Raw genomic sequence first — 15703 nt, 5'->3', positions numbered from 1 at the left:
ACCATCTTTTTCTTTGTTGTGCTTCAGGAATGTTATTCTGCAGTTTAGTACTCCTGCTAAAACCACAGTGCTGCTTCCCCTTCCCCACCCCTCCAGTTGGAGATACAAAAGGCAAGGCTCACGGGCTGAGATAAGAACAATTTACTTGAAACAGCAATGAGATAAGAAAATGAACAGTAACAGCAACAATATTAATAACAGAGGTGTACCAAAGAGGTAGTGATTCACCTGCAAAAATACTCACCACAGACCCCTTGAGAAATAAACAATGCTGGATGGCTTCCCCCTGCCACATTTACTCCACTGGAAGGAAAGAGAGTCCCCCCCTCCTGTGCCTGGCAATGACCTGAGTTGTTATCAAATAATATCAGGGTCCTGGCCATGTCCCTTCCCAGCTACTGCAAAAAATTAACCTGTCCTGGCTGAAACCAGGACAGTCTTTAGTGTTGATTACTGCTATCAGCAACACTGTGCCTGCCAGGGAGATAATATTCAAGTTGAAGCTGCATTTCTTTTTGTGGTGGAAAAATCAAAGACTTCAAACTTGCACACAAAATGTGAAGGGCTCTGTGGGGTGCTGTGACTGTAAGAAAATGAAGAAACTTCTCATAAATTACAAACAGACTTAACATCCTTTTGAATTGTGGAAAAGCTCTTTAAAAATAACCATTAAATAGATGTTTAAAAGTAGCTGTTTCCTCCAGGGCACACAATATGGAGGAGCATCCAGCCAGTGAGATGTGGAGACGAGGAGGCTGAGGGGTAGGGTAGCTTTCTTCTCCCATCACACCTGAGCTCTTTAGTGTGTGCCTCTGCTGTCCTTAGCTCTCTCCTGATCAGATTTATTAAAAAAAAAATACTTCTCTTATCTGATTGTAAACTTACAATTCATTCTGGTTTTATTATTCAGTGCTACATTCTCCCAATATGTAAAAACACAAAAAACACAGTCTTTGCCTTTGAGAAATTGCACTTTAAGCATAAGATACACTTGGAGAAATGACAGCAGAAATAAAAGAGGGAAGAGAAAGAAATGTAGCAAGATCATTTTGATTTCCAGACCATTGGATTTTAAGATTTTGGCCATGGAAGGGATTCATCTCAGTATATTGTAGTTGCTTAAAATACAGGCATCTGTCCTAAACTAAGGACCTGGGCTGCCCATAACCAAAGGAAAGCAGCAGATACCTCCAAAAGGGGATTTATCCACTTAAGGCAAGTGTCTAAAGAAGGTGGTGGGATAGACTCTGTAGGGTTCCTCTACTGACGCAAGGAAGCCCAAGTGATTCGTTGGATTAAATACTTACTTTTCACATGGCAAGACTAATCCTAGGCTCAAATAGTTTTATTTCTTATTGAAAATTTAAAGTGGTGGCTCTGCTCCTGCCCCTTCCCTCACTGCTAGTTGGTGTCTGTGAAGGGAATTTATGCTGCAGTGCTAGCAATTCCCATCCTTTGTATTGAGAATATGCCTTGGGCCTAAGAAATGACAACCCTTGGACCTGTGATGACTTGAAAAATCACACACCAGTGCTATCTACCCTCCAGCCAGCATGGGACGAGTGATGCATTATAAATCCAGATCCTTTACCAGTGCAGAGATTAAAGAAGCAAGAAAGAAGTTTCTTAATCCCTGCCTCAAGCAGTTTAAAACCTCCTTCTTGCTTGGGGTCCTACATAAATTAGAACACAGGACTGCCTATATTCTGCAAATAAATCTTCCTTGATATTTACTTCTCACATAACTTCTCTGTAACAAAATCTGAATTCCCCACGATATATGCTAATAAAACGTCAACCATTTTATAATTTAGTAGCATCATAGTAATAATACTTTCTTCAGTTATATGTCTTTCAGGCAACATCTGACATACTGCTTGCATATAAAAAGTAAAATTAATATCTTAATATATCATTTCATCTTTTTCCTAATACCGAAACTCACTAAGTATAAACCACCTGTACAATAACTAATCATGCATGAGTGCAAACGAAATGCAGATTAAATCAGCCTGAAAAAAAGTCTCTAGCAAGTAATTTCCACATGCATTTGAGGACAACAATTTAGAAAAATCTAAGAATAAGAATTATTGCTGCTAGAGTTAACAGTCATAATAATGGCAGAGGACACTTAGTACTGAGCATTGCAATAGGATTAAAGAACACACTCCTTGCTTTTTTTCCAAAGAATAGGAAGTACCAAAAGAAAAGGCAGTGTTTAATTTATAAAACATGTTTTGCTCATATAGATAACCTTCTCTTTAAGGATGTGTGATGATATTTGACAGACTATCATGAATTAAGCTTTACAAACAGAGGAGAAAAGATAACAAATATATCACCTCTAAAATTGTATATCAAGACAACCTGCCATTCTGAAAACTGGAATCATAGTGCCGCAGGTTTCAATAAAGACACCAGAAAACAGTGGCCAGTTCTGCACATGAGCTGGTGAACACCATTTCAGTGCTGCTCCATCACCATGTTGCCTGTGACTGCCCTGTATCCCACAGATCAATCCCTGCTCCGTGCTTGCTGCCGGGGACAGTCACAGGTAAAACTTGTGCTGAAATGCAAAGCTCTGACTCAAGTTGCCATGTTGTCTTTAGCTTTGAGAAAAACCTAGTGCTCACAGTGATGATCCAGAGTTTGAACTATTTCAAAGTTGGCTCAATATGTCCACACAAGTGCAATCAGAGCTGTTTGGCAAGCATGTTTACAGTAACCTCAGAACCCCAAATCAGCCCTCCCAGACCATTCACGCTCCTGCTGTGAGGAGTCATCCATTTTAACCCATGCTCAGATAATCCAGTGCCACTAGACTTCTGATGTTAAGTAGCTATAAAGACTTTGATGATTGGTTTCAAACAAGACCAACTGAACAGATGTTTAATTAAACAACAGTCAAGGTGTTGTTTGCCAGCACTTTAAGAATATCAGCCTTCTGTTTTCAGTTGCATGAACTTTTTCTGCCGTGAACTTAACCTGTCACAATTGTCTTTCAATGAATATATTTGCCGATGCCAGAAGCAGAAAGAGTTCACAAATCAAGCTTTTGACAGGTTGCAGGCTGGGTCTCATTCTCACCTACACCTTGGTGCCTCGGGGGATGTGCTATCTTCTCCAGCTGAAGTGCACAGGTATGCCTTTGCTTGCTTCCCTCACTCAGCTCATTCCCATCTGCAACACTTGGCTGCCTGGAACCCAGGTAAGACCTCTTCAATATTTAATTTTGCTGTTAAGCATGGAACTAAAGTATGTTGGGGTTTTTCTGGTCTTTGTTTCTCTGTTAAAGGGAGTCAGGTTTAGAGAATATCACTGGTATTGAATGTCACAGTGTTAGGGTAGGAATTGGAATGTGTACCTGCCAAGATCGCTCACCGTGGATACCTGTATTTCACTACAGTGCTGTTGCAGTGGTTGCAGCTTAAATCATCTCTGAATCTGTCCATTATTCTGACAGAGTATAAAATTTAAAGTCCAACACAGGAGGTAAATATTTGCTCAATTTTGCCTCAGACAGTGGATCTGTGGCCAGGTTTCTCTGTAGCCAGGGAGCCAGGCACAGCTGCATGGCTGCTCACCAGCATCATCTTCCTGTCACATGCCAGGCTCTCTGTGGTTGTAGGAGGTGAGAGTAGCTGCAGCAGCATGAAAGCCTGGTGACCCTTGCTAGCTTTCCCTGCCTGTGGTTGCTAAAGTACTCATCTAGGTACAGCTGTTGTGTCATGTGCTGTAGAGAGCTGTGTGCACCAAGCCCATGTGGACCCTGTAGCATCTGAAGTGCTTTTGTTTATGTTCCCACTATTCTGGGGGCATATTTCATTTTAGCTCACTCAGTACAGTGATGGCTGTATGAAGGTGAGAAACAATAACAGCTGGGAAGCGGCACTTGGGGCATGCTCATACAGGGATGCCCCAGCAGCTGGAACTGCTTCAGGGCACACCAGCCTCACTGGTTCCTACAGGTGGAGAAAGAGGTGGAAGATGAAAAGATGGGGCCGAGTTTGGTTTGGGAGTTCTACTTGGTGGCAGGATGCTGGGTCATCTTTTATACCCATGGCTGCCTTTTGTTTTTCCAACAGAAGTTTTGTGTTGGCAAGTCTCACTTTCTTCCAGGTAAGTAGGAAGACGAAGGATGCCACAATGAACCTCTCTTGGACTCATACTGAGGTTCTCCTGTATGAGTCTTTTGCTTTGATACTGACATTACCTGGTTTTCTTCACTACACTTTAAGATGCACTTATATCTTGTCTCTGACAAAATTCATAGCGCCTGACATCAGGCATTTCTCAGTGGTGTCTTCATTAGGACTTCTGGCTATGTTTTAAGTTAATGAAAAGAAACAAGAACCTCCAAAGAAAGAGCTAGATCTCTGCAAGCAGCCCTGCTGAATCCACTTAGAATTAAGTTGGTTGTATTTGAATACTACAATATTTTAGCTGATAGCATTCTGGTTATATTTTATACTAAGTGTGAATATGTTTTCAGTCGTCTCTGAAAGCCTTTGTGAAGTGTTCCTCTGCTTTCATCCCAGTTTCAGTGCTGAAATTTTCATCATGAGAGATTTTTTTTTCTAGAACTAAATCAAAGCCAGGGTTTCCTTTCAGTCTTTATATTTTTATTACATCTCTGTCACTTTACTAAAGGCTGGCTCACGGTACAGCTGTGTGCAAGGGGTGCCCTGATGAGGGAGAGCACCAAGTGACAGAGCAGTTCTTCTCTTGCAGCAGTACCAGTCAGAGTTTGATGGGGAGGCATGAGGCTGAGGCTCGCCATCCTGTTACACCTCAGTAAGTACAGATGCTACAGTTACTCAGCCAATTTTGAAATATTATCATGTGATTTACATATCTCTCCAAGATTTTGTTAAAGTGCTTATTTTAAGTAAATGCTATTGAGAAACACATGACAGTGAATCTTCCCCGCTCTCCTGCCAGGGACCCACAAGTGATATGAAACCTTTAAGTACAAAGAAGACATACATGTAGTAATTGAGTCTGATTCAGGTCCTGAGAGGGACAATCAACATCTGCTGATGAATAATGAGCATGGATTTGTATAACTAAAAAGAGCAGGCTAACTAAACAGAGGCATTGCTTTACACCTAAAGAATCAAGTGTCCCTCATCATCTAAATTACAGCCTGAGCCATAGACTGAAATCTGGCTATAAAATGCTGTATTTTTGCTGTTGTAGTTGCATTTCTAGTATTCTGTGGGATCTTCATGTATCAATTGTTGAGGTTTTTTAACTGCACCTTTTCTAACAAGTTGAGCCAAGTAAAGCTGAACAGATAAAGCCTCCGAGGTACCCATTCCTTTTCAGAATTTCAGGACAGAACTTGTTTAAAAGGACAAGCCCTGTAAGGGAAGTCTTAATATAATGGGGAAGATACTGAAAGTTGTTTCAGGCAAAACAAACAAAAAAATCCTGCAATTATTTAGAAAATTCATAATTATTCTGTTTATTTATTAATGACCATTCCATGGGGTCTGAGAGGGTTCTGACAGTGAACTAGGGATTCATTGCAAATTAACAGAAAATCTGAGAGACCCCTGATGTCAATCCTGGTCTCATTTCCACCGTTATGACTTGGATATCAACAGAAATAAGCAGAATTCATTCAAATCTGACTCTGCTCACAGAGTCAATTGAAATGCTCACTATTCTTTTGTAGGAATGCTGGCAATGGGTATGTCAGGGTGGGAAGCATAATAAATTATTGCTTGTGGCAGATTGGCATTTTTACTGAAAAATATTATGCTGAAAATTTAAGTTTTAGCATGGATTTTCAATATGCTATCTGTATTTTTTATGATTATTTTGCAGCGGGTGGGTTCATTACTGAAGTTCTTAAAAAAATGTATACCTAAGAGCAAAAGGAGTACAGGCAAAGGATAATTGAGTTTTCTGCGTGTGTTGGGATTTAACTGATTTTGTCTGGAGAATACTGCTGGCTATACAAAACAATTAAATCTTTCTTTGATCTTCTTTTATGCTCAGTGCTGATAAGATGCCAGCATGCACAGCATGACTGTGATGCTGGGTCCTGCCACCCAGCCCTTGGGGACCTTCTCCGGGGTCGCAGCAAGCAACTGACAGCCTCATCAACCTGTGGGATGAATAGCCCTCAGAAGTACTGCATTATAGGCTACCTAGAGGTTGGTTTGCTCTTTCTTTTTAAATAAACTGAATTCTTACTAACCATATTCTCATCTGTACAGGGAGTTTGCCCAGACTAGGAAGTTCCTGTGGGAGTTCTCTGAATAATCATCAGACAGTGTGACATTAAGTCTGGTGGAAGGCTGTGCCTCACTGCAGCACATATGGAGGGTTTGGCAGCGAACAGCCTCCACGGTGATGTGTATCTTCTCAAGGGGGAGAAACATCCCTGAGATGCACAGGGATTGAGCACAGGGATTTCTGAAGGAGCTTTGTTATGCAAGTGCTCTTCTCACACATGCCCCAGAGCTGAAGCCCATGGTCTGTGTGTGTGAGTGCAAGGGTAGTGAGGTCCCACAGGCTGCAGGACCTTCTCCAGAGGACGTGTGCGTATGGTGTTGAGACCTGAGGCAGCCTGTTAAGAGATTCACACCATACCCTCTCCTCTCTTTTGATCTGAAATGAGGCCAACATTGCTGAAAGCAGAAAGCTGCCTCTGAAAAGGGAAGAACTAATGCTGTGGTCCAGTCTTTGGCCATGTGAGTGGGTCAGCAGATCCACAATGTGGCTGATCAGAGGGATGCCTCTCACTCCCTGGCTGCAGTAATGAGGGGGAACCACTGGATATGTGGAAGGTGTGCAGAAATGAGGATTCCTCTGTTGCACATCCTGGAGGACTTGGCCCCACTGAGCTAATAAATTGTCACAAATAGAAATATTTTCACTAAATAACAGCTTAGGCTGAAGAGGAAGTTAAAATACAGCTTAATTTATAACAATTGAAAATAATTACAGTTTATGACCTTCTAGCTTAATGTTGTGACACATTTGCAAAGTAAAGTATGGACATGGAACCAAACACTGCTCCAAGTTGCACATTGTATCCACAGTTTTCTGCAAAATGTATATCTCTCTTTCCTTTGCTGAAATAGCTTGAATCATCTTTCTGGCCCTAAAGCTGGATGGTTGCCTTTTATTCTTGCTTTTTAGGAGGAGATCAAAGAGCAATAGAAAATTAATATTTTCACTTGCCTGTACTTATCTTTTGAATTATATAAATACAGACTCATGAAAAGGAGCAGCTGTTCCTCAATAATCCCTGTGATTTAATGCTGCTTCAACATATCTTGACCCGTGGTGGCTGTCTCCTGAAGAGGGTGAAAACTACAAACTCTGCTGCTTTGCAGAGTTCAAGAGCGAGACACACTCTGGCAATGTGTTCTGTTCTGTCAGTTTGCCTTAAATGTGTTGTCACCTACAGTGCATCAGAGTCCCACTTCACTTTCAATTCACTATCTCACCAGCACATTTTGAATGCTTTGCTGGAGGCAGGCCAGGAAGCTTTGCATCTTGCATCTTGTAAAGCAAAGTTCTTCCTCCCCCAGTTCCCCTCCTGATGACCTGTGTCAGGCTTCATGATAAGAGGAAACCTTACTCATGAAAGTGGGTATTAGTCAATGTGGCAAGCTACCAAGAGCTGGGATTTAGCTGGGATTCAGATGGGAAAAATGTAGAATTCAACTGCTTTGTGTTTGGAAAGAAGCACTGCAAATAATTTTCAGTCTTTGATATGCCTTACTGTTTTTAAAATGTAGGTAAGTGGGTTTTAGCTCAATAATTGGATTTACTACTTACACATGTTTTGAAAGGAAAAGACAGGGCACTCAGGGTTGAGGAGAGTATAAAACTGCACAATTCAGAGTCAAATGGGATCTGCCAGACATGGACATGCACGTGCTTGTCCTTTGAAGCAGATTTTTATGGAGCAGCCTTAGACATAAGTTGCCTCAGTGTCATATTGTATGTCTGTATAAACCAGAGTGAGTGTGCGCAGTCCTGCCAACTGCTTCAACAATCTGAGCTCTCCTTACCAGAGCTTTGTGAAATGACATTACAGAGTATTTTTTGTACTCTCTCTCATCTTCTAAAATGTGCATTCATACACTTGTCAAGTGTAGTATAGAATGACTGAATATAGTACATAATTATACCATACCTGTAAATCTGTATCTCATCATTTATTTAAATGTGAATAATTCCCAGGTGGTTTCATAATGCAAAGATGTTAAAATCATTCCTGATTATTCTCTGTGGATCCTGAGTGTGCCAAGTGGGGTACCTCTCCACCCATCTCCTTCTGGGTCATTTCCAGCCTCCAGCCATGGGCCCTGAATGCATGCCTCCTCCTTCAGCTCCCTCTGGGGTGCTGCATCCCCTCTTCCTCCTACCACTGTCCCTGCCAGCCAGGCACACAGATGGGGCATCACCTTCTGCTGTGGCTTATTCCTGCATCCTCACTCTCAGGCTCTGCCCAAATCTCCTGGAGTCAGTCTGTGCAGTGCATCCACCCCTGCCCACCCTGCTGAAAACTTCCCTGGCTGTGATGAAAACTCTGCTGGCTGTGATGGCTGCTTGGGCTGTCCACTTGGCTCAGCACGAGTCATCTCCCAGCCCAGCATGTAAACTTGTCACCTCTTCTTAGTCTCCCACTCAATCCCTGTCTTGTTACCTTAAATAGGAGTTCCTTGCCCTCACTTATCAAAGCCTCTCATTCATGAGATATTGGTTAATCATTGCTACCTTCATCTTCTGCTTGTAACATTTTCAAACAAGACCCTTTTTTCCTATTGGTATCCTAATTTTCCTCCTTTGCATTGGTTTTAAACTTTCCCAGATTCCCTAAGCTTCAAAAGACACTGACAGTGGTCAGGGTGGTGGTGTCAGCCTAAACCAACTACTTACCTTGTACCTGGTCTTACTGAGGTCCCTTCTCCACAACTGAAAAAGTGTAATTTTTATAAAGTACCTGGGGCAGATCATCACCAACACTTACTATGTTCATGCTTTGTGCATATGATGTTTTTCTTGGGCTTGTATATGGAAAGCCTGAGTGATTAAAAGCACAGGCACCCAAAGCAACAAGACAGGTTCAAGTCTTGCAATGGCATAAATATATTTATGTCTACCTGATTTTTAGTGAAGAAACCAAATTAAGCTTTTATTCTGCTCATTTTGTTTTCTAGGCTGAGGAGAAGTGCTTTCTCTGTGATTCCAGATACCCATATAATCCCTATAGCCAGCACAACAGTCACATGGTTGAAAATGTTATCACAACGTTTGAGCCCGAAAGGAAAAGGAAGTGGTGGCAGTCAGAAAATGGTATGTTTCTTAGAGAAAATATTACTGCAAAATGTTAGTGTGAGATTTCTTTATGTAATTGGCTTCCACGTAGTTGCCTTCATGAAGAGATGAAACAAAACCACATCTGTTTCTTTGATTTAGTAATACGGAGTGATTTAAACCCATTTGTGTATAGCAATATAGGATTTCAGAAAGTCGGTTTTTCTGTGGACAAGTTTTAAGCTCAGTACCTCCAAGAGCTGGCCAGAGGACCTGTGGCAATGCTGGGTTATACAAAGAGGCCATGTATTTTCCACAGTGTGTCTGCCTGTCAGGGAATCGTCATTTGGCACAAAGATACAGTTGCCTACAGATGTAATGTAAAGACAGTGTGTACCCATTTAAAGAAAGTATTTTAAAGCACTAATAGTTTAAGAAAAAATTAAATAAAGCCTGGCTATCAGCTCCCTTATTCTGATACCCCAAGTTCCTTTTCTGCAAGGCTGTTCTTGATCCATTCATCTGCCAGCTTGTATTGATACTGAGGGTTGTCCTAACCCAGGTGCAGCACCTTGCACTTGGCCTCAACAAATCTCATCAGACTCCCATGGGCCTACATCTTGAGCTTTTCCAGGTCCCTCTAGATGGTCACTGGTCCTTCACATGTGTCAACTGCACCACTAAGCTTGGCGTCCTCTGCAAATTGCTGAGGATGTATGCGATCCCAGAACTGACGAAGATACTATCCTTACAGCTCCTCTGGGAAGATATGCTAGGAGGAGTAACATTTACTCTGTTTTATCTGACACACAATAATTATGTAAGAAACATTTGCCTGGTTGGAAGTTAAGGTATAGAAAAATAAGATGATATGTTAACCCTATTTTAGTATCCAACTGAAAATCCATAAGCCTTGTTTTTCATGGAGTTTAGCAAGGATCTGTTCACCAGCTTTGGACACCACTGCCAATAAAGCTGTGGGCCAGCTGTGAGAGGAGTTTTCCTTATTCTCCCTGTCTTCTGGGATGAGGTCTCATGCACAGCCTAGTCAGCAGGAATCCTGGGATGGTGCATGCAGATGTGAAAAATGGGGATATTGGCTAAGCTCCTGCAACTCTCTACAGAGAATGTGTTCTTGTGGAGTTTTCTTCCATATTTGTTGCAGTTTTGGAAGATGCCTGGTGCAGTAGCTCTGCTCATGACAAATTTCACATCTGGTAGTATAGAAGGGTTTAACAGTTCTGTTCAGCATGAAGAAAACACCTCATTTTTATTTTTCTTTCTTTTTCTTTCTTAGAGATAAGTAAATTATTTGAATGGATTAAAAAAAATAAACCTAACTGGATATAGAAACACACAAACCCACAACCCTACCATGACCATCATTTACAGTCCAAAGTGCATGAGTGGGACCTTCAGCCACCTCCTGCAGTCTCAGTGACATGCAGCATTGCTGGTGACAGTGCCAGGAAGGCAGCATATCATACTGCCCCAGAGAGAGCAGTCCAGCTGCATGGGTTTGTGCACAGGGGATGCCCTAGGGAGTCTAGCAGCTCTGCTGGAAAAGGCATCTTTAAATCCCCCATGGGAAAACTGTCTCAGCAACCCCTTCAATGTATGCATTGTACACTTCATTTTCATTCTCTTTTCAGGCATTGACCATGTCAGCATTAGATTGGACCTAGAAACTTTATTCCAGTTCAGCCATCTTATCCTGACCTTTAAGGTACATCTTTTACCAGAGCTTTTATGTAATATTATACACTAATTACTTAACCACAGGAATAAATTGCTTAGAGAGGCAATGAGAGCTCCATCTTTAGAGGTGTGTAAGAACAGGTTAGATAAACACCTGTCAAGTACGGTTAAATTATAGTTGATCCTGCCTTAGGGGAGGAGGATAGACCGAATAGTTTCCTATTCATGTGCCTTCTGGTCCTATTTTCTATAAATCCAAGAATTAAAGCTGAAAAAATACATAACAAAACTAAACCCTAAAAATTAAGACATACCTGAACTGCAGTTGCTCTTTCAATTTAGTTCAGCTCATGCATATCTATTATGATCCAGATGATTACAATTTTTTTGGTACAAAATTCCTATATTGTTATGGTAAACTTCCTTACTTAGAAAGTAATCTTGTATCTATATTAAATGTTACCCTTCCCTTTTGCTAGAGAGAGGTTCTAATGAGCTTTTTCAGAGAACCATGCAACTATCACAGTACCTGTAACAAGCCTCTAAGTTCTCAAACACAAAATTTTAGCATCCTCCAAAGAGGAATATCAATATAGCAACCCCTGAGGTGTCTTATTAATGCCTTCTTAGGGAATTCTTGAAATTTTTCTTGCAGACATTTCGGCCTGCAGCAATGCTGGTTGAGCGCTCTACCGACTTTGGTCAGACCTGGAAAGTGTTTAGATATTTTGCACATGATTGTGCAGCTTCTTTTCCCAACATCTCTTCTGGTCCAGCAAAAAGTGTTGGAGATGTTGTCTGTGATTCAAGATATTCAGACATCGAGCCGTCCACTGAAGGCGAGGTACTGTCAAGTGTCTGTTTGTATGAGTTCAGATCATATGTGGAGCTGAAGGTGGTATCTTGTCTGTGTCTGCTAAAGGCAGAGGCCTGTCCTTTGATCCCTTTGGTGGCTGTTCATCCCATCTCTAGAGCTTTATTCATTTTTTTTTGCAGGTTGTTTTAAAAGCTTTGGATCCCAGTTTTGAAATAGAAAATCCATATGTGCCATATATCCAAGGTATGGACTCTACAGGTTTTCTCCAGAGGTACTTTGTGGGTATTGTTTGTTTTGTACACTGAAAGGTACACCAGCTGGTGTAAGTCAGTGATGTTGAAAATTAGGTACCTAAAAATCTTAGGGAGACATTGTATTAATAAATGAAATGGGCCAGTCTTGTTCTCTAGACTTGGGGGCAAATGGCAAAGCTCTGTGGAGCCTCATCCAACTAGCTAAACTGTCTTTCCTTCTGGCCCAATCCACACTGCTTTTTGAGAGCAGTCCCAGAGGTACACATGAACCCATGAAGTGGCTGGGAAAATGCAGAGCCATATCAAGCAGCATGCTAACACTTATGCAGCAGTATGCCAGGAGTCGGTCCTTGCCCTGGCACTGTAGGCATTACTGGTCTTGGCCAATATCGGATTTTTTTCATTATTTCTTCACTATGGGAAAATTTTGGATGACTGATTCAAGCTGAAAATTTCATTCTGTTCATTTTAGACTGAAGTCAGGCTCTTAATCTCTCTTCTTTCCTTCCAGAGCTCATTACACTGACAAACCTAAGGATCAATTTTACTAAACTCCACACCCTTGGTGATGCTCTGCTTGGGAGGAGGCACAGTGATCCACTTGAGAAGTACTATTATGCCATCTATGAGATGGTTGTGCGGGGCAGCTGCTTTTGCAATGGCCATGCCAGCCAGTGTGATTCTGTGCAGAACGTGCGGGGAGATGTTTTCCATCAGTCTGGGATGGTGCGTCGTTAATGCTGTCTCCAAAAAGGGCAGTCCCTTCTGGTGTTTTGTGAGAAGGAAGAGATGGAGGGAGGGATCAGAAGGAAGATCTCTGATAATCTTTGGATTAACCATTTGCAACTGCTAGTTGTTAAATGTTTCAATGCAGACTCTTCTTTTAAACCCTGGGTTGGAATGCACAGAAGCTGTCTTTGTTGGCACTACTGTGGTGTTTCAAAAGCAACTGGGGCAAGACATGTTGATAATAGCAGCAAAATACCAGAGCTGTAATGGTTCAAATGTAATGCAGTAAGTAGCCTATGGCATGTGCAGACTTGAATGGCCACTTGTTGGGTGCATTCCACACTCCAGCTGGGCCTGGGGGCTCTGCAGCAGGAGAGGAGGCATTGGCACAAAGAATAGTTGATAATGTAAAGCTAACCCATGAAAAATGGATTATTAAAAATTTCAGGAATGTGATTGCAAATTCTTTCCCTCTGGGAACAAGAGTTTTTTCTACTGGAAAACATGTATCTCAATATGAAGACATGTAGGCAGACAGAGAGAGACTCTAAAATGTTGAAGTCTCCTTTGATATCTCTATAAATACTTTTTTTCTAAATGTTGTTCAGTGGCTTTAAAACTATTTGCTTAAAGTTTGCAGGTATTCTCCAGATCTTTTACTCAAATTATTGGAAATTATGTCAGCTGAGGGAGCCAAAGAGCTTCAAATTTTCCTGATCTTGCTGACATACCTTGAGCAGATCTCTCCTCTCCTCTCCTCTCCTCTCCTCTCCTCTCCTCTCCTCTCCTCTCCTCTCCTCTCCTCTCCTCTCCTCTCCTCTCCTCTCCTCTCCTCTCCTCTCCTCTCCTCTCCTCTCCTCTCCTCTCCTCTCCTCTCCTCTCCTCTCCTCTCCTCACCTCACCTCACCTCACCTCACCTCACCTCACCTCACCTCATCTCTCTGTTCTCACCACATTACAGGTCCATGGGAGATGTATCTGCCACCATAACACTGAAGGTTTGTCTTGTGAAAGATGTAAAGATTTCTACAATGATGTTCCCTGGAGGCCAGCTGAAGGGACACAAGATAATGCTTGCAAACGTAACTCAAACATGCTATTTTCCTTTTTAATAGCAGGGGGTGGGTGTAGCACAATCCTAGTTCAATTCATAATGGGATGGCCAGGTTTCTGAGAGGGAGACTTTTTCATGCCTCATCCAGAAAAACAGATTGCTGCATCCATAGGTGCTGTGTTATCCTACAAGAGGAAGAGCTGTTTCATGTTCTTATTCTTCAGGCAGAGAAAAAAAACAGTAAGGAGAGGAAAAAGCAGCTAATGCAAAAAAGATCATTCATTGGTTTGCACAGTTTTTCATGTGAGTAAAAGAATTTAGACAAGGCTAAATTACTTATTTCCACAATAATGAGTAATGTAGTATACACGAAAATAATGTATTAGGGTCTGTAATAAATATTCAGCTAGAGCTTTCTTCAGCAGAGCAGTGTTCCCCACTGCATATCAGGCACACTCACCTGCATTTCCAAGTTTAGGACACAGTTCTGTCCTAAGACTCCAATGTTTTCTCCCAGTTGTAACACACAAGGCCTGGGAATAATCTTGCTGGGCACTGAAATGATACAAGTAACCAGTAACTCTGTGTTAAGTGTAGACAGCAGTGGTAGCCAGACCACAATATTGGCATGGTGTGAAATACCCCATTCGTTTTGGTTTCAGGTTGTAACTGCAACAGCCACTCCAGCAGATGCCACTTTGACATGGCCGTGTACCAGGCCAGCGGTGGGGTCAGCGGTGGCGTTTGTGAGGACTGTCAGGACAACACCACTGGGCAACACTGTGACAAGTGCAAACGTTTCTTCTACCAGGATCCACTCAAAGTCATCTCAGATCCTCAGGCGTGCCTCCGTAAGCTTCCCTTTTTAACTTCTGTAAAAATGACTCAAAACAGAGTTGTTATGGTTCTCTTTGCTCTGAGCCCTACAGCCAGCCCCATGCTTAAATGTCCACATGGTTGTAAAAATGTTACCGTACCTGTAACATCCAAACTGCTTTACAAAGTCACTGCATGAAAATATCCTCGAACCAGCATTCTAAAAAGAGCTGCATATTCCAACTCCTTGCTAAACTGAGCTTAGAAATCCAGCAGAGCTATCGTCTTTCTTGAACAATGTCAATATAAATATGAATATCAGTAGTGATGTTGCTTCTGTGACCTTCAGGGATTACAGAAGAGGGTGCAAAATGATGGGAGGAGTAAATAACTTTTGCCTGATACCTGCTATATGCAAGAAAAATAGTCTTTCAGACAGGAAAGCTCTTCTTCTGAAAGATGACCTAAATTCATTATTAACACAGGATGGAGAAAATACTCTGAGTGTAATTTAATTGTAGCAATTGATTGACATGAAAAGTCCTTAAGGAGCAAAGGGCAGATTACCAGCAGCTCTGTAATTGCATTTTCATGCTTACATCTAGACGAGCTTTTTTAATGTGTCTCCTTGACCCTGCCTGTAGCATGCAACTGTGACCCCGAGGGCACCTTGCACGAGGGCGTGTGCGAGAGCCACACGGATCCCACGCTGGGGACGGTCGCGGGCCGGTGCCCCTGCAAGGAAAATGTGGAGGGCGCTCGCTGTGACAAGTGCAGGGCAAACTACTACGGGCTGAGCAGCAGCGACCCCCTGGGCTGCCAGCGTACGTAAACCACTTCTTCTAGTCCTCTTTCCAAAGCATTTTTAAGGCATGGAGGTAGTTGAATGCACAGATCCACACACTAATGCTCTATTGAGTCACAAAATACCCAGTTGCCTACTGTAATTTAATGTCAATGTAATTCAAGGTTTCTGGCGCAGCATCCAAGACTGAAACAATGCAAAATCACTTTCAGAATGCATAATATAATATAACAGATCAGGCTGTT

At 42.0% G+C, this 15703-nt stretch overlaps 2 protein-coding genes across 4 annotated transcripts in view; one reads left to right on the top strand and one right to left on the bottom strand.

Moving 5' to 3' along the window:
- Nucleotides 1–2650: 2650 nt before the first annotated feature.
- LAMB4 (laminin subunit beta 4) overlaps nt 2651–15703 on the top strand; it is a 41877-nt gene continuing 28824 nt past the window's right edge. The window contains exons 1-12 of the mRNA XM_010395615.3: nt 2651–3208; nt 4086–4119; nt 4732–4794; nt 6007–6164; nt 9189–9324; nt 10938–11011; nt 11639–11827; nt 11980–12043; nt 12566–12780; nt 13745–13865; nt 14500–14688; nt 15298–15477. Coding sequence (XP_010393917.1) covers nt 4761–4794; nt 6007–6164; nt 9189–9324; nt 10938–11011; nt 11639–11827; nt 11980–12043; nt 12566–12780; nt 13745–13865; nt 14500–14688; nt 15298–15477 — 1360 coding nt within the window. The 5' untranslated portion in view covers nt 2651–3208; nt 4086–4119; nt 4732–4760. The remainder of the gene's footprint in view (nt 3209–4085; nt 4120–4731; nt 4795–6006; nt 6165–9188; nt 9325–10937; nt 11012–11638; nt 11828–11979; nt 12044–12565; nt 12781–13744; nt 13866–14499; nt 14689–15297; nt 15478–15703) is intronic.
- The window catches only part of LOC109144126, a 36455-nt gene continuing 33208 nt past the window's right edge, over nt 12457–15703 (bottom strand). The window contains exons 7-8 of one of the 3 annotated variants that reach the window (XR_002044663.2): nt 14298–14392; nt 12457–12819 (exon numbers count right to left, since the gene is read on the bottom strand). The gene's annotated coding sequence lies outside the window, so the exon portion shown is untranslated. Of the gene's footprint in view, nt 12820–13858; nt 14393–15703 lie in introns of those variants that run through there. The other 2 variants (XR_002044664.2, XR_002044662.2) reach the window with 2 other exon arrangements.

Source organism: Corvus cornix, chromosome 1A (assembly GCF_000738735.6).
Source record: "Corvus cornix cornix isolate S_Up_H32 chromosome 1A, ASM73873v5, whole genome shotgun sequence".
NCBI classification, from domain to species: Eukaryota; Metazoa; Chordata; class Aves; order Passeriformes; family Corvidae; genus Corvus; species Corvus cornix.
Note: the sequence above shows the minus strand (reverse complement) of the source record. Positions and strands in the feature narration are given on the sequence as shown.